Raw genomic sequence first — 18,540 nt, forward strand, 5'->3', positions numbered from 1 at the left:
GGGGATCAAGTCCTGGCGGGAATGACTTCAACTTAGAGAGCGTATGCCGTTTTCGGGCCGCCTTGGAATCTGCAAGCTCTTTACAGACCAAGGCCACCCAGAGAAAGGTGCCATCGGCATTACCAACCAAGTGGCGTTGAACAGCGTCCCTTGTTTCCTTGTCGTAGTTCTTGAGGCCGGCGAGCTCCTCCACCTTGTATCCGATGTATATGTCGACAGCCTTGGAGATGGAGTCTTGGTTCAGCTCAAGCTCAAGTCTGACCTTCTGCTTTGTACGGCCGAGTTTCTGCTCAATATCCTGCCAGTTGCGGCTAGACACGATCCACTTGACGCGAGAAGGCTTGGCGATTAAGTTAAGGAGCTGGTGTCGATTCGTTTTGCATTCGTCGACGGCATCGACAATCAGGATCGCACCGTCCAAAACCCGGTCATTCAGTATGGACTCAAGGATCTTAGACAAGGCTTCCCATGCATTCCAGTCCTCAAAAAGCTGCTTACCCGCATGGTCGTGCTTCTTCCGAACATGCGAGATGAGCGACGGCTGTTGGTCGACAAGAAGATAGATCAGACCGCGTAGCACAGCCGTCGCATTACTGAGTCGTGTCTCGGTGGCCTGGCAGAAGAAATAGGATATGCGACTGTGGGAGTCCTTCCCGAGCTCGTCGATGATGCCGCATAGCAACATCGTCTTGCCTTTGCCAGGGTCACCTTTGATCCAGAGCAGCTGGCTTTGTGGATCGTCACGCCATCGCCGAAATTCGTCATTAGCGAGGATCCAGCTGTACGAGTCCCTGAGCAGTCCGCCCTTCGTAGCTTCGATGCGCGTCTTGTCGTCGCGAGGGTCAGTCTCACGCAAGTCTCTTAGGCATTGCTTGTCCCCATCATCTTGTCCTGAATTTGGTTCATAAGGGTTAGGCATATCGGCGATGGGTAGCACCGCCACTAGTTCCCTTGCGTATGCAGCGGCGGCAGCGGCGGCAGCGGCGGCATATCGTTGCCATTCCTTGTTCTTGTGAGAGTCAGAGTAGTCGCAGATTCCCCGGATCGATACGCAAGGGAGGATATCCATCAGACCAGCAGCCTCCATCTCGAAACAGATTACGTCCAGCAGTCGAGCGATGTTGGCTCGCTGGGTGCCACTCCTCATGACTTGATTCCTTGACGCGATCGTGCCATAGTGTATCACCGGGCCGTCCGTGCTCCGCCTGTTTCGCGGTACCAGCTTTGAACGGTCGCATTCATCGCAACTAGGTGATTGAGAGATATGCTCGTACGTCGAGAGGAAGAGGCGGTCCGGTGCAGTCGGGCGGCGGTACTGGGGGTCTTCGTCGAACTTTTCCTCTAGTATAAGTGGGATTCGACTGCTGTCTCGGTCAAGCGTTGCTTGTAGTGACGACACGGCCGTACCAAGCAGGTGATGTAGAGTCTTCGGGAACGCAGTGCACTGGATCTGTCCGTCTCCGACAGTCTTCCCTAAATCGTGCTGCAATACCCTCGTTCCGACAACGATGTCGCCTAGGCGTATGTCGACCTTGTCTGGCACTCCGCCTCCGATCCCCACCATCAAAACAGCGCAAATCGACGGGAATGTTCGGGCGACCCATACCTGCACCGGGGACGGTACAAATAAGACCACGTGACCTCTGCACCGGCCCCGGTGCAAATAAGATCTGTTATGTAAGGGGCATACGTGGCCTTATTGAAAGCCCATAAACCCACCGACCAGCAGCCTCTAGAGGATCAATTGAATGATCAATAGCTTCTATAGCATCAGTTCAACATACTGCTCTTTTCCCCTGCTCCAATGGACCCGATGGAGGCCTCTCCTTGCTTCCCTGATGATGTCCTCCCCCCTGAGGGCCACTATAGCTCACGGGAGGAGCTACGCGCAGCAATCAATGCCTGGGCAGCGCCACGAGGCTATGCCTTCGTGATCGGGAGATCTAGGAAGACGAAGAACGGCAGAAGTGAAGTCATCTTCCACTGTGACCGCGGAGCAGGGCGCACACCTGTAGCCGCAGCCTCGAAGCAGCGTCAGGCTAATACCCGCCGCACGGGATGCCTCTTCTCTGTCACTGCAAAGGAGAGCCTAGATAAGACTATATGGAGTCTAAGGCATTGTCCTGGAGCTGGCTTTAGTCAACATAACCACGAGCCAAGTATCAGCCAGCAGGCACATCCAGCACATCGTCAACTATCGAGCCAAGAGGAATCAATGGTCCATAAGCTCTCCTATGCCGGCATTGCCCTGAAGAAGATTGGATCCTTCTTGCATATGAATTCTGATACGCTTGCTACACGTCAAGATATCTATAATTGTATTGCACGGGGCAAGCGGGATCTTGTTATGGGCCAAAGCAATATGCATGCCCTTGCTAATCAGCTCGAGAGCGAGGGCTTCTGGAGTCAAATTCGCCTTGATGAGACTGGCAGGGTTGTAGCAGTTATATTTGCACATCCGCGGTCACTGGGATACCTCAAATCATATCCTGAAGTGCTTATTATGGACTGTACCTACAAGACCAATATGTATAAGATGCCTCTTCTTGACATCATTGGTGTTGACTCCTGTCAGCGGTCCTTCTGTGTTGCATTTGCATTCCTCAGTGGCGAGGAAGAAGATGACTATACATGGGCCCTTGAACGGTTGCGGTCAATATATGAGCTTCATGGAATAACCCTTCCATCTGTGATACTCACAGATCGTTGCCTTGCTTGTATGAACGCTGTTTCCTCTCCCTCTTGCTTCCCTGGGTCAATCTCGCTACTGTGCCTATGGCATATCAATAAGGCAGTTCTGACTTATTGTAAACCTGCATTTACTCAGGATAAAAGCAATATTGAAGGGAACAACGATTGGGACCGATTCTATGCCTATTGGCACGAGCTTGTAGCCTCACCGACTGAGGATATCTACAACGAGAGAGTTGAGAAGTTCAAGGAGCGTTATATCCCTGCTTATATTAACGAAGTGGGTTATATCATGGAGACCTGGCTTGACCTCTATAAGGGGAGGTTTATTAAGGCGTGGGTTAACAAATATCTGCACTTTGAGCAATATGTTACATCACGATGCGAGGGCATCCACCAGCTTATTAAATCTCACTTGAACGACTCACAAGCTGACCTTTTTGAGGCCTGGAGGATCATCAGACTTGTTCTCACAAACCAGCTCGCCGAGCTAGAGGCCAACCAAGCCAGGCAACATATCAGTACACCTCTTCGACTATCAGGTATATTATTTGGTAATATACGTGGTTGGATCTCGCATGAAGCCTTGCATAGGGTGAATGCTCAACGGGAGCGACTACTGAAGGAATATTCTCTCTGTACAGGAGTATTCAGCCAAACCCTTGGCCTGCCTTGTGCTCATACCCTCAAGACTTTACTTGAGCAAAGTCAGCCCCTTCAACTACATCATTTCCATCCACATTGGCGCCTCCAACGCTCAGGAACCCCTATACTTATTATTGAGCCCCGGAAGCAATTCGACCGCCTTACGGCCAAGTCAACACTGCCGTCAACGAGCACACAGCGTGAACCCTCTGCATTTGAGTATATTGAGAAAGCGGCACAAGCAAAGGCACCACCGAGGTGTTCAAAATGTCACGAGTACGGTCATCATATGAGATCGAAAGTATGCCCCTTACGCTATGAGCATCTATCATATACTCCCACCCAGGCCTCTATCACGACGCAGGCTCCCACCCAAGCCTCTATCACGGCACAGGCTCCTATCCAGTCATCTACTACAACGCATACAACGATACATACGTCTACTCGCTCTGTGACCCGCTCGCTATCCCCAGCATCTCCGTCAGGCTCTGGGGTATCCGAGACCATAGCATATACAACAACACACACAACGACTCACACCATAACTCACGTGGTGTCTCCTCCGGCGGCCAGCTTGGCCCCTGCGGCAAGCAAGCCGGCGGCGCCTGCTCTGCGTGTGGATGACCCCCGTGCTATCTTCCAACGATATAAGGAAGCACGAGAGGCCTGGTATGCTACATTGCCTCGGGGAGCGATTAAGACCAACCAGCAATTCAGGAAGGCCATGAAGCTGCCGATACGTTACTCTAAAACTGAGTATGACTGGTGTATTGACTATAAGCAAATGGGGAGGCATTGCAAGGAGGGAAATAGCATCAGGGATTGGACCAAGGAGGAGATGATGAGTTATCTTGATTGGGATAAGGCTGAGACCAAGCGGGTTGAATTTAATGTGCAGAAAGAGATGGCAGAGCAGCCCTTTATACAGCGGCGAGGGATGCAGCATATCTGGGATGCTGCCGAAAGAGATCATGACTTACAGCAGGATTGGTATAGAGGCGGGAACCCCCCCATTAATATTTGCAAATTTAATAAGGGTCGTAATTAATGTATATCATTCTAAAGAGAAAAAGAAGGCAAATTCCCGAGTATATCTTTTATAGTCTAATAGCTTATTTTAGTAGAGTTATAGGTGAGTTAAATTAATATATAAAGTAAGCATAGTAGTCTTTAATTATCTGAGCAATAAAATAACTATCCCTAAAGAGATTACTGCCTTCCTTGCTAATACCACTAAACATAGCCATTCCGATCAATATCCGCGATGTAAATCCCTGCATTCTCTAAAGCTACGAGGGTTAGCTGATAGGTAGTCATCCCTATAGCCGGCGAGGGCCAAATCGTGCCTGGGATTATTACAGGCTGATTCTGATATATATCATCTCTGGCCTGAAGGTTATATGTGCTCCAATAGGGGTTAATATCCGGGTTAACCCTCTGTTGCCGTTGCTGCAGCTGCTGATTCCAATACGCAACGTGCCACTCTCCCTTAACCTGATATCCCCATGGGCGTGACAGCACAGCAACAGGGGCACCTTGGGGAGGATATTGAGTATTCTAGGCTCTCACGAGGGCTTGGGGATTCTGGGCATATAGAGCATTGGATGTTGTAGGGTCGTTTGGCAATGTATGCTGAACCCACCAATAATTCATATGCAGAGGCTGGGCTCCCGGATGAGGATCGTTGGGGCGCTGCTCTCGTTGCTGATTGTCAGAAATGACATGCAAAGTAGCTGGGATATTCGCATTTGTTGGATATACTACTCCGGCTGGTGTTGATGTATTATTAATAAAGATGGGGAAGTCCTGTGGGTTCTGACGCTGGTTTTGATTCCTATTATACATCTTTGCGGTATTATTTGATGGAGGAATAAAGCTTCCTTCAAGGGAGAGAGGCCTGCTTTATATATTATATACATTGAAGTGATTCACTTGAGAGCTATGTTGTTGAGTGATACGAGAGAAGGCATCACACGTTCTTCACAGCCCAAGGCAGACTGGTACGTTGCCAATAGACAATATATTATATTCTAAATATCTGCACACATAGAAGGCCTCTTAATCTCTTCAATTGCATGAATAGATGCTATTTCAATAGATGGGGGAGGGATATCTCTTGCTCATACACACACATAAGCCGGGCTTACATAACAGATCTTATTTGCACCGGGGCCGGTGCAGAGGTCACGTGGTCTTATTTGCACCGTCCCCGGTGCAGGTATGGGTCGCTGAATGTTCGGTTGAGGTTAGTCAGCACGTTCGCCGCGTTGTTCGTTCCGTACTGGCCTATCGGCAAACACGCAATGACGATGTTGTGGCCCTGTATGCCGCCGAGCGTGTAGGTATTGGTGTCGTTTGTATGCCTGTGCAGGTCTTTGTGGGTGTCGTCTAGCATGGTGCGAGCTGCGGTCATCTCTATGGGCAGCGCGCAGATCCAGGCGATTGTGTACTGGTCGTTCGAGACGGGCACTCCGTTTCGCGAGTCGTGGAACCCATCTTCCGGGTCGTCATGCGCGACCTTTCGTCGCTTCAGAAGGTGAGAGGAGCCTGCCTCAGCATGGCCTTCGTGCCAAGGTTGTCGCCTGTTCATCTCGTCGAGACACCCATCCGGTTATGATTCACAAGTACGATTTTTCTTGGTGTCGGTATGAGTAGAGATCGCGGAATGGCTAAACCGAACAGCGTCAGAGGAAAGGCGATCGTCACACTTGTTTTGGGGGACCAATTCGTACTCGAACATGGAAGAAAAGAGAGGGGAGAGAAGGCCGAGCGTACATCAGGCATCTATAGATGGTGCCACTGGAGGACTGCCACCATTTGTGGGGTTTGCGTGTGGGGAGGCCTCAGCTGAAAAGGGCCCCTGTAGCCGGGCGCAGTTTGTGGATCCAATAGGATTGCCGAGTCGTGAGATGTGCAGCTGCGCCAAGTCAATCGCAGAGCTTGCCGTGTTGAGGTGGAAAGTGCAAGGCAAATATGGTGGGAAAGAGGCAAGAACAGGTTGGCACGATTCATGTGTGAGAGCGAAGAGCGGTCCCGAGATCTATCTTATCGTATCTTGACCTAGCGCTGCCACTGTAAACACTAGGGGCCTAGCTAACAAGAGATGAGTTGCCCTCATTGCGGGGCCAATAGGACAATGTTCGCGTGACCAAGGTTCGTTGAAGGAAAGCGCTGAGAGAGGGGATCCATCAACAGGTAACACAGTAGATGCCTGACAAGGCTGTGGCGTGGCGGAGTTGCGCTTGGATCCCTGCGAAGGAAGAGAACGCGCGCTTCGTGCAATTCAGTGGCTGTTGTAGCACCTTGCTGTAGGCTACAAGTGTTACCGACGGAGAGTAGAGGATCAAGTTCTAGTAGAGCACTTCGCTTGCTCTCTGTCACTATAATCGGGCGGGACGCGTTGTAGACGCGTTGGATATTCTCTTATCGGGGGTTATCTCTTGTGCACGCATGTGCATAACGATCATCAAACCCACCCTTAGATTGGGAGCAAGGAACGGGTCGTCCGCCCCACGGCGCGCCGTACCGTCCGGGCACCATCGTAATCTCTACTCCTTTGACTCCACCAAGCGGGTATCCATGAGATAGCGAGAAACATTGAAGATAGTACAGCGGCTTCATCGAGGCCGGACCTATCGCGACGACACTGCTTCGCCGTTTTCTGAGCTTTGTCGACATGGCCGTGATGCTCAAGACGCCATCGCACATAGGTCTAATGCGGGTATACCATGCCGATTGACACCAGGCACCAAAGACTATCCCGCAGCCGGTAGCCGTGGCAGCAGAGCATCTCATCCCATAATATGCAACCCGCGGCAAAGAGCCCTAGCCAGGTGTTCGAGGCTCCGGGCTGGCCACTTTTCTATTTTTAAGTCGGCATATAGAAGTTCCAGGAGCACACCGCACCTTCGGGGCTCCTAGGTATTCGCACATCCCACTGATCAAGATCAATGCGACTAAGCTATTCCCAGCAGCAACCTTCTCCCTCCCCATGTGCATAGAACGGCCTTCTCGTTTGACAGGATGGGATATACTTATAACTTTATTAAAGATAAACCAGCGATTTTTTCTCCCCATAGTTTAATCTGATTTAGATCAATAAGCCAAACCCCGCTTATATCAGTAGCATCGCCAACAACCTGGTTTGCTGGTAATTTGGCGGAGGATCACATAACCATTCCATCCTGGCGACTTGTTTCCCCCACCCTAGAACCATATATACCACACACGTTGTGCTCTATTAAGACACGCGAGAGATTATAAAAGCAGCCGGCGGTAAAATCGTAATGCAGTACATCCTGACAGACCAGCAAATCGTCGATGGTCTCACCAAGCCACTCGCCAGGGAGAAATTCGAGGCGTTTAGAAGGTGCTCTCGGTGTCATCGGGAGATAAAATTCTCGGGTGTGGGTCCTGCGGAATTTCGCGTGGCTAGGAAACGCGGTCAACACCGACCGTGACATTCCGTGTTTTCTCAACAACCACGCAATGTACCAAGACACAAACTACACCATTCGATTTGCCTCGGTTCAGGCTTTCTAGAAGTGCAAAGATCTCGAAATTCGACCCATTCCGATAGGCCCCAGGTGAGAGACAAACATGGATGATCGGCAGTCAATCCCACTAATCGACCCACCAAGCGATCCCTGCTCACTCGGAGCCGATTTTCTCAACTTCCTCCAACAATTCCAACGATTTGAGAACGCACCATACGTGCATCCAAAGGCCATTTCCTTCAACGACGCAGCCCATAGGGCAAACTGGATCGCCTCAATGCAAGACGCCATCCACAGAGACACACTGCCAGAATTCTACAACGCAAAGAAGAACGGCAAGAAATGCTGGGTTGGATTCTTCAGCGGAGAAACCGTCAACGGGATCGAAAACCCAAGCTGGGCCACCGAGCCATGGCATTGCTTCACGATCGCGATCATTCAAGACTCAATCAAGGGAAAACACATGGTGGTCATCGATCCAGACCCATCTCCAGACGCAAAACCAGGCGCGAGAGCAACAACTATACTCAAGGGACTACAACGAAACCTATTCCTCTGGATACGCAAGAACAAAAAAAACACCCCTGCCTATGGTATTCAACTGATCAAACCAACGCAGGGCAAGAGCTCTGCCTACTTCATTCACTACGCGCGGTACAGACGTTGGCAGCAGTGGGAGATTCGGACTGGCAAGGTCTGGAAGACTTTCGAACTAAGAACTGTATTGAAATTGAACATGTCTAAAGATTAAGGAATTTTTTTATTTTTTCCTTATCAGGGTAATTTTTATATTTTAAAGATGTATTTAATTAATTTGCTTATTTTTAACTTATATGAGATAAAATAATACTTAAAATATATTTTATAATTACAACTATTTTTACTTCTTTTCCTCGCTTAGTCCTCAACCTTGTAAATCTCCTCTAGCATATCCTCGAGAAACTCCTTCTGCTCTATAATCCACCTGCGGGCTTCGGGGATGTTATAAGGGCGTTTGGCGACCTCGCGGTTGCGCTCCTGCTTCTGGAAATGGCGGATGCGCTCCTCAAGGATCTCGAGTCGGTACTCAGTGTACTGGTGGTAGAGGGCGGAGAGGTCAGAGATACCACGGACACCGGTCAGGACAGTCTCATCCTTGGTGAGGGGGTTCTTGGCGCGGAAGGAAGTGACCATGGCGATGCGCTCACGGCCGCCAAAGGCCTTGAGGGCTTGATGCTCGATGTAACGGCCCTGCATGACAACAGCAGTTCCCTGGGCGGGACCGCGGACCATCTTGGAGCTGCCGTCGGGGAGCCGCAGGGCAGTCTCGCCACCGACCATGCCTTCGCAGTTGGAAAGCATGGTGACAACTACGAAGGGGTAAGAGTCGTAGTGCCAGGCCACGGCGGAGGTGTCAGCCTCCTTCTTGGCCATGTCCTTCACGTCGGGATGCTCGACACTGTTCTCGCCAGCGTCGTTGATGGAAATGTTGACGTTGCCAATGTCAAAGTCAATGGCAGGGATCAGCTCAGTGCCGGCAATAGCGGAGACCTTGGCAAGAACTTCGGGGGACTTCCAGGCGGCGTAGGTGAAAGGGGCTCGGCTATGCCATGGTCAGCACGTGGATGTATGCATATGCAGAGTTCAGACGGGGACTTACTCGGGACCCATGCCACGGACCATGTTCTTAATGAAGCCAGAAGTGTACTGGCACTCACGCATAACCTCCTCGCTAAATATCTCGGCACGCATCTGCTCGATGGCCTCGGGGGTGAAGAGCTGAAAAGGCTCGCAGACAGCGTTGGGAGCAATGCCCTGACCCTCGAGGCCGATCTCGGCCATTGTGTAGATGCGCTTGGGCGCCTGGTAGTTGAGGTGCTTCTCAGCATTGAATGGTTCCCGGACAGTCTTGGCGGCCTCGTCGATAAGGAATTGTGGGACTGGGTTGCTAGGACGGGTAGCTCGCCTGGTCTTGGAGGCAATGGGCTTGGGGGCCTTCTTGACCTCGGAGGCAATGTTAACGAGAGCAGGCATTGTGATTGGTGGTGGGTGTGTGAGATAAGGAAGAGGAGGTAGTACGGAACAGCGTACTCTATTCTTAAAGAGAGGATATTAACAAGCTTTAAAGCTGTGATAAAGAGGCTTGTCTGTTGTGACTTAGAGAATTAGATTCAAAAGCTAAACTCTGACTTCTTATATACCTGATGTGATGGCGTTTTAGAGTGGGAGACGTTTTCTCCATCCTCGTGAATAGCTAGCCGACGCACCTTGCGCATACAGGCTTCTCCTCTACCCCACGTCGAGATAATCGATCTGAACCCCCGCAGCGCAGCCTGGGGAATCCGAGACAAGAGATTGATAGATAAACGGTTCCTCTCGGTAGGACCGTATACTCCCTTTCCTCGTTGTGCTCTCGGGTCTAGCTCCCGAGGCGTGCGCTAAGCCTATCAGAGTCTATGAAACTCTACCACAACGCCCTTCGGATCCGAATCCGAGGGGGTGTATGTGACGGACCCGATGATCCCGAGCATACGAGTTCCCAGGTGCCACGACATGTTGGCAAGTCCAACCGTTCCATGTATGGGGATATTGACCTCGTGATGGCATGCTAGTGCCATGGCGCTCGGGTTTTACCATCATGTTAGATAATTGGTTCTAGAAGACGGCGTGTCCATCCCGTACCTCAAGCCACCTTGTGACATATCAACCGCTATTTTTAATCGGGGACAGGCACGGCATTATCACTGATCAGCCAGCTATCCCTAAAATCTCTGCCGTTGCATTCCTTATCAACAACCACAACACTCGGTCTTTGCCCGAAACAACAGATCTTCATAATTCTGTCTTTTATCAAGATACCAACCTTTTTACTTGGAAGTCAACCATCCACACAAATCATCGAAACGGCCACAATGTCACCTACTTACACCCTCTCTTCTCACCCCTGCAGGAACCTTCTTGCTTCTTTGAAGGAGAGGAGAGCTTCAGGGGAGTCTCGGCAAAGCCGCTCAGTTTTGTCTACTCCTTTCACCAACACAGTCCTCTCTTCGTTCGCCACACTAGACGCAAACCCGTCAGACTTTGAGACCTCTTTCAAGGCTGGACAAGCTGGTGCATGCTGGGAGACGACTCTTTTTCAGCCTGCGTACTCTCTGACCTGCGCAAGGTTGCTAGAAAGCAAAGATTATACGATTTACAAAAGTTGTTGGTTAGGACCGCATCTGGTTGCTGGGATAGGAGAATTATGTTATTGGTTAACGTACATGATAAGCATGCGTCGCATGCAAGCATGCGTCGCACTTTTCCCTCCTACACCTAACTTTTCATTTAATCAATTGATTCTTCAACCATTAAATATGTCAGACCTAAATACTGAGGCTAAAACTCTTCTTACTCTTCAAGCACTTCAGAATAACCCAAAACTAAGCATCCAACGCGCTGCAAACCTCTATAGGATCTCCGAGCATAGGCTACGTCGCCGGCAGAATGGCATTCAATCGCGACACGATTGGATCCCCCAATCGCGTCGACTATCTAATCTTGAGGAACAGATCATTATTCACTTCATTCTCGACCTAGACTCACGAGGATTTCCCCCTAGACTGCGTGGTGTAAAAGAAATGGCTGATTAATTACTTGCCGACCGCGACGCGCCACCAGTCGGCACGCGTTGGGCTCATAACTTCGTTAGACGACACCCAGAGCTTAAGACGCGTTTTTTTCGGAAATATGACTACCAGAGAGCCAAGTGCGAAGATCCAGCCATTATCCGTAACTGGTTTATGCTTGTGGCGAACACAATCGCGAAGTACGGCATCCGATTAGATAATATCTACAACGTTGACGAGACTGGCTTTATGATGGGCATGATTCAGAGCGGAATGGTTGTCATAGGCACAGAAAGGCGTAGAAAGCCAAAATCAGTGCAGCCTAGAAACCGAGAATAGATTACGGCCATCCAGGCGATTAATGCGGATGGCCAAGCGATCCCGCCATTCATCATCGGTGCGGGCCAATATCACCTCGCCAACTGGTACCGAGAAAGTAACCTCCCGGGCGATTGGGCTATTGCGACGACCCAAAATGGCTGGACCGATAACGAGACCGGTCTCGAGTGGCTCAAGCACTTTAATCGGTGCACAGCTAAGCGATCAAATAGTCGCTATCGTCTTCTAATCCTCGATGGCCACGAAAGTCACCACTCCATCGAATTCGAGAGATATTGCGAGGAGAACAAGATCATCAGGCTTTGTATGCCACCTCATTCGTCTCATCTGCTTCAGCCACTTAACGTCGGGTGCTTCAGCGTGCTTAAGAATGCTTATGGTCGAGAAATAAAGCTTCTAATCAGATACTCTATAACCCACGTTTCAAAGACCGAGTTCTTTCCGGCCTTCCACGCCGCATTTCAGGCCACCATGACAGAAAAAAATATCAAGTCAGCCTTTAGAGGAGCCGGGCTTATTCCTCTTGACCCGGAAAGTGTGGTCTCGAAGCTTAATGTGCAGCTACGGACTCCAACGCCGCCTGAGGAGGTGGCTGAACCGTCGACCCCTTGGGTCTCAAAGACCCCAAAGACCGTGCTTGAGGCTCAATCTCAGTCAGATTACCTCGAGAGGCGAGTAAAAAGGCATAAAAGTAGCTCCCCAGAGTCAATTCTAGAAGCTATACGGTCTTCTTCTAAGGGAACAAAGATAGTTATGCATAAGGTTGCCTTACTCGAGGCTAGGGTCAAAGAACTTGAACAGGCAAAAAGGACCCGACTACAGAAAAGAGGGGTAATGACAATGGAGGAAGGAAGGCAAGCAATTGATCAAATGGATGTTAATGCGCAGGTAATGGCTGAATCGTCGAGGAGTGGTAGTCAAGGGAGGTCGGCGCGACCGGGAGTTCGGCATTGTGGTGTCTGCGGCAAGCCTGGTCATAATGCAAGAACATATCAGGTAGTGATTGAGATATCTGGGGAAGAGTATAGCGAGTAATTTTAATTAATGAAATGGTTTATGGTATTTTTATTGCGATTTCTATCTTAAAGGTATAAGAAAAGTGCGACGCATACTTGCATGCGACGCATGCTTATCATGTACGTTAGCTTGGATTTAGAGCATCTCCGCATCTTGACAGGCATGCATTTCGCAAACGGGTGGGATGATGGCGGGGGCAAGGAAAGTAGCAAATAATAATTCAATTTGAACTGAACTCGCAAATGGAGTTGGAGTCCCGCGGCCCTTGTTAGTGTCCTGCACATGCACACAACTTGCATCGGCTTTCGCGATCCATTACCGGCCTTTGCGGGGCTACCTTGTAAATTGAGAAGAATGCCACAAACCAGCTGTTAATGGCCTTCTCCGGGAGCTTGAAAGTCTTTCCTAAAATTCCGGGCCCAGACCTAGATGGACTGAGTTATCGGCTTTTCCCACGCTGATCACGGGATATGAGGCAGCCTCACATTCAAAAGTTCGGCTCATATCCGATCGGTAAGCCTCTCCGTCCGGCTGCCGCCCGTTCTGGTATGTTCTTGCTTGACAGTAACTGCGTTAATCTAGATATAAGCTGCTGTAACCATAAAACGGATCAACATATGCTGGGACATGTAGACTGCCCTCCTTTTGCCTTGATTATCCCCTGTTGCACAAAAACTTCATCTTTCAACGACATATCGCCACCCTAGATCCTGATTCAACATGCAAGCATCCAACAAACTCAAGTCCACCTTTGTAGAGGGGAAGCAGACGTTTGGCGCGTGGCAGATGCTCCCTGGGACTAATGTCTCCCGGCTCTTGGCGCGTTCCGGCGTGGACTGGGTGTTGATCGACTGCGAGCACGGCAACATTGACGGTACGCCTATCCTGGCAGGGATCGATCACTTGATGGGATTAAACTGATGAGATGACGCCGGTAGATGGTGCCATGCATGACGCGGTTCCTGCAGTTGCCGCGCTGGGAGTGTCACCGCTTGTGAGGCTGGCAGACATGCAAGGATGGATGGTGAAGCGTGAGTTTCCATATCTTTGCCTTCTCTTTCCTCCCCGCACGAGCAGGTTTTACTCATGCTGTGGCTGAAGCCCGTCCGTGACTGACTCCAAATCTTCCTCCAGGGGCCTTGGACAGCGGTGCTCATGGTGTAAGTCGTCCAAGCCGTTACCGGAGGCTTCCTAGTGCTTACCAGACCAGATCATCGTGCCCCTGGTGCGCACAGTGGAAGAGGCCAAGCAGCTGGTGCTGGACGCCAAGTTCCCTCCCCTGGGGCGGCGAGGCTTTGGCTCGCTCATCGCGCTGGAGAGATTCAACCCCAACCCCACTCTGACCGAGTATCTTCACCAAGCCAATGACACTCTCGTGACCATCATTCAGATCGAGACCCGCGAGGCATTTGAGTCAGTCGAGGAGATTGCGGCTGTGGACGGAATCGACGCGCTCTTTATTGGTCCGTTCGATCTCGGTTAGTTTGGCCCCTTACCATTTCTCTCTTTTCCATGGCCGGTTATTTTAACTCATTCAGGAAACAACATCGGCTATCCTATCCAGAAAGGTATAATGGGGCCCGAACTAAAGGAGGCCCTTGCTCGCATCCTAGCAGCAACGCGAAGGGCCAGCAAGAAGTGCGGAATCTACTGCAAAGACGCGCAGCAGGCGAGGGAGTTTGCTGCCCAAGGCTACGACATGTTAGTGGCTGCTACTGATTACACGGCTCTTCAAGCTGCCGTCAATGGAGAGGTGACTTCAGCAAAGGGCGAACAAGCTGGCAAGGGAACGTGGTGATAAAAGGATCAGATCGGTGAGCGTTGAGCAATTAGAAATATTTAGAACCATTGCCGGTCTTACTTGACCTAAACCTTCATCCATAATATTGTTACAAGATAAATCGTGTACAAAGCAACTGCACCAGATAACCACCTATCTAACCTTTGTAAACTGTCAACTCCGCAACTCCATACTTTTTACACTCATTCAAGAGTCAACATGTTCTCCGGCATAGTGTCTGGATCCCCTATTTGTTGAACGATCGTCAAGAAATCCTCTGACGAGATGCCAATATTATCGAGAAACTCCATGTTGCTCGTCAAGTGAGGGTGCACGCAATGCATGGGATTGATCGAGTCTGGGCCCACGCTCAAGGCCGCACTCGCATCCGTCTCTGCAGAGAGCAGCCTCTGCTGTTGCTCCTCGTCGGCCTTTCGAGCAAGTTCTGAAGCAGTCTCATCAGGTGCGGCGAGGGAGAGCGTCTGAAGACCTTGCTGTTGGACTTGGGCGATGAGTTCCTGGCATTGGACCTCGAGATAGACCAGCTCCTGCTTTCGAACAGCGGCAACTCGGTTCCCCCGGGAGATCATGTTATCCAGGATCTGGTGGCCGAGCTGTCGGCAGCCCTGGTCATCGGCGACGCCAGGGAAGAGGGCCGTGGCCATGTTCAGATGGAGGGCCGCCCCAAAAGTGAACTCGAGGTCGTACGGTAGAAAGACCTCTAAGATATTCGTAAGCATTTAAGCCTTGGTGATGAAGGATGGACCACAAACCAAGAAGGCTGTATTCGGTTGTCAAGATCTGCAGGGTCTTGACGGCCGACTTGATGCCCGTGGAAATTACCGCCGCTGTCTGACTGAGAAAACTCTCCCAATTCTCGTCGCCCGGATGTCCCAGCATGTCGAGTCTCTCTTTCAGAACTGACAAGAGAAGAGGCCGCGTTGCAACTATGACACACTACAGACAGGTTAGAACCGCATGTGATCTCTCCGGAACCATCGTCGACTCACCTGATGGTACAGTAATGTGATGTAACGTGTCCCGCGGGGCATTGTGTCGACAGAATTTTGGAACTTGAGGGTAATAATCTTTTCAATCTCTTGAGCATGATGCGCCAAGGTATGTAGAATAGCTCTTGTTTGCTCGAGAAATGTGACAAGGGGCGTCTTCTCAGGCTTGTATAGTGCTTTAGAGTGTTAGTTGGGCAATAGACAAATGCTAGAAGACATGGGCTTACTGGTGAGGATAACTGATAGTAAATGGGACAAGTTTACCTGTAGACTGCGAGCACTGTCCCCTTGGGAGCCAATATTTGGAGGGTTAACCGTCGTAGTTATGTCACTGTCCTGCACCGACATTGGAATCCCTAGAGATGACGAAAAGTGCCGGTCCATGATATACAACGTCCACCAGAGATCGCGACACGAGGTGAGTGTTTGGGAATCCAACTCAGTCTCTGGTAACTGCGTATGGAGCCCTTCTAATTGCGCAATCCGTATGGCTTGGCCAAGCTGCCAGGTATCAGTATTTTGTGCCAAGAGCTCAATGTACCACTACTCACATATACATGGGCTGACTCCCTCTCATCGATCGAGTACAGATAAAGACCAGCCATAGCCAAGACCTCGATGGCCAACAGACTATCCTTCCAGAGAGCCGTGTGATCTGGCATCAGACCCATTGCCCGCACAAAGAACTTGGACCCCGGAGGCTCGTTGTTCAGCGTCGGCTGTGACGTGTGAAAGGCCGTGCCAAAGGCCAGTATCAACAGGAACTTGACATACCAGAGGCGGTTCTCGACGGCCTTTTGCTGAGCATTGGCGTAGAACTCGCGGATCTGGTTCTCAAACTCGACCTCGTCAAATAATCTGTACGTCTGGCCGAGGTGGAACTTGAAGGTGTAGAAGAGGTAGATGGCGTGGTCGAGAGATGGGAGGCCGCTAATGTCGGGCAGATCATGAGGCGACTGCGCGTTCCAAGAGATGGTGTAGATGTCATTCTCAACGAGTTGTGGAGGGATCATTTGCGCTCCAGGCTGTAGCTTGTCGCCCAGCATGAGCATGAGGCGGAGGGTAAAGGACCACGTGGACCAAGGAGCCAGCCATACTATCACAGTCAAGTCAGTCTTGTGTCAGCTAGCAGAACAGGGCACTCACTCCAGGTGCGTCTGTTCTTGCGTGTGTTCTTGATGATTTTGGAGGGTATTGTGAAAGCACTCGGCCAGATGCTGAGCGGAGAGTCGGTCGGCTGGAAGGCTGGCACTTGAGCAGGGTCAGAGGGAGCGGCATGTTGTTGGGTGCCCTCAGCCGTGAGTGCAGGAGAAGCAAGAGCAGTATCGACCCTGCACTCACCATTAACGTCGCCGCTGGGCCCAAAAGCCACGTCACTGGTGCGCTTAAGCCCTGGCGAGAACTGGTCGGCGAGCTGGGACTGAGATACTGGGGGAGAGCAGTAGGGAAGCGAGGTCTGCGTCTGGATCGTGGGGATATCGAGAGGAGAGCGGTACTGGGGAGGAGCAGACGCTGCCTGGGCAGCTGGAGATGAGTGATAAGGCGCGTCTCCCAGTTGCTTCTGTAAATCAAAGGTTGTGCTGGAGGGTGACCTTCGATGCTCCTCTACCTGCTTTTGTAGTTCTTGAAGATATCTACAGCCCTGGTCAGCGTCCAGATGAGGGCCATGGGACTCGAAGGGGTGGCAGACTTTTCAGACACCATAACCTTGGTGCCCCCCTCCGTGAAGCGACACTGGACAGAACGCCGCTGGCAGTTCTGACAAGGCTCATCTCCTGAGCATTTTATCTTGCTCTGGCGACAAGCGACACATCTGTAGAGAGGTCAGACTTCAAAAACACGTCACCAGATAAGGGGGGGGCTTCTCACGCGTTGGCTGTCCTTCTGGCTTTGCGAGGCTCGCTCTGCGTATCTGCCGCCATGGCAACCTTGATCAGACTCGCAAAACCTGCCGTCGACACGCTCCGAGCGAGGCTCTCATGTAAAAATGCAACAGAGCAGAAAGAATCATGCGGAAAGTCGCGAGAGCGAACCGGGATTTGAGATCACGATATCTTGCAGGCCATAGAAAAGGAACGGTTTCGCTGCAGACAAGCGGGTCCCACAGACCCCGCACAAGCCATGGGTGAAAAAAGCAGCAAGTGCTTATTAATGACTACAAGACAGAGATCGTGATTGGCCTGGCTGCTCCGTTACCGGGAATCCGGGGCAAGCTTTCACCCTCCACGATGGGATGGAGTGCAGGACCTAACTCTTTTGGTGGGGGCACCGTCTGCAAGCGGTCTTCTAGAGATCTCCGGGTCATGACAGAGGATAAAGGATTTGGGGATTGCGGGGTAGACGAACGGGATGATAGGTTAAACGAGGCCGAGTCAACAGCGGAGTTGTGACTCGCGGTGAGATTGTTGAAGTGGAAAACATCCCTGCGCGTTGGCACAGATGATATTGAGAGATAAGAAACAGGACTGAATGATGCATTCGTATTCATTATCAGCTATTCTTTCGTGCGAGCTGATCTCAAGCCCAGGAACGCAAAAACTCTATCAGGATCAGCCAGATGATGCCTCATGCGTAGCCTCACTTATTCCCACCTTCCCCTCACATGGCGTTCGCCACGACACGTACCTTTTGGGAAAGCACTTGACAAACCTTACATGAGGTCAAAGCAGCGAAAAAAAAAAAGGTCAGGGTCACAAGGCCACGACGTGTCAAGAGGCCAGGAGTAGAACTAACAGGGATCGGCAACGCCCCCGGTATCTCAGCTTGCAGGGATCGGGAACTCTGCCCTCCCGATTGGCCGATGCTGTTATCAAGTTTCCCTTCTAGATGTCATCCACTTGGACTAGCTGCAGTGGGCCAACACTGGAATGCACAATTCTCGGTTCACATTGGTCGGGATTTTTTATCCATTTCTTATGGGGGGGAGTTATCAATGTTGTGATAGCGATGGGGAAGAAGCAATTCGTCCAATGCAA

General features: G+C 50.8%; 4 protein-coding genes across 4 annotated transcripts in view; 1 reads left to right on the plus strand and 3 right to left on the minus strand.

The window, feature by feature from the left end:
- Positions 1-1,564, minus strand: part of LRP88_02291 (uncharacterized protein) — a gene marked incomplete at both ends in the record, with an annotated part of 2,163 nt that extends 599 nt beyond the window's left edge. Inside the window, one exon of the mRNA XM_083238943.1 lies at positions 1-1,564. This exon is cut by the window's left edge and continues 599 nt beyond it. Coding sequence (XP_083104073.1) covers positions 1-1,564 — 1,564 coding nt within the window.
- Positions 1,565-8,729: 7,165 nt separating this feature from the next.
- On the minus strand, positions 8,730-9,845 carry LRP88_02292 (uncharacterized protein; the record flags this gene model as incomplete). Its single annotated transcript, XM_083238944.1, has 2 exons — positions 8,730-9,409; positions 9,479-9,845. The coding sequence occupies 2 exons, from the start codon at positions 9,843-9,845 to the stop codon at positions 8,730-8,732; spliced, it is 1,047 nt and encodes a 348-aa protein (XP_083104074.1).
- A 3,650-nt stretch (positions 9,846-13,495) lies between these two features.
- Positions 13,496-14,573, plus strand: LRP88_02293 (HpcH/HpaI aldolase family protein; the record flags this gene model as incomplete). The annotated part of the gene is made up of 4 exons (XM_083238945.1): positions 13,496-13,649; positions 13,910-13,935; positions 13,986-14,253; positions 14,314-14,573. 4 exons carry the CDS (start codon positions 13,496-13,498, stop codon positions 14,571-14,573), a joined length of 708 nt encoding a protein of 235 aa, XP_083104075.1.
- A 185-nt stretch (positions 14,574-14,758) lies between these two features.
- Positions 14,759-17,487, minus strand: LRP88_02294 (transcription factor domain-containing protein; the record flags this gene model as incomplete). Its single annotated transcript, XM_083238946.1, has 7 exons — positions 14,759-15,276; positions 15,329-15,502; positions 15,793-16,066; positions 16,117-16,661; positions 16,712-17,254; positions 17,311-17,378; positions 17,435-17,487. The coding sequence occupies 7 exons, from the start codon at positions 17,485-17,487 to the stop codon at positions 14,759-14,761; spliced, it is 2,175 nt and encodes a 724-aa protein (XP_083104076.1).
- Between the last annotated feature and the right edge of the window lie 1,053 nt (positions 17,488-18,540).

The sequence above is a fragment of the Fusarium phalaenopsidis genome (assembly GCF_050370095.1).
Source record: "Fusarium phalaenopsidis strain FUZ10S chromosome Unknown contig_32286, whole genome shotgun sequence".
NCBI classification, from domain to species: Eukaryota; Fungi; Ascomycota; class Sordariomycetes; order Hypocreales; family Nectriaceae; genus Fusarium; species Fusarium phalaenopsidis.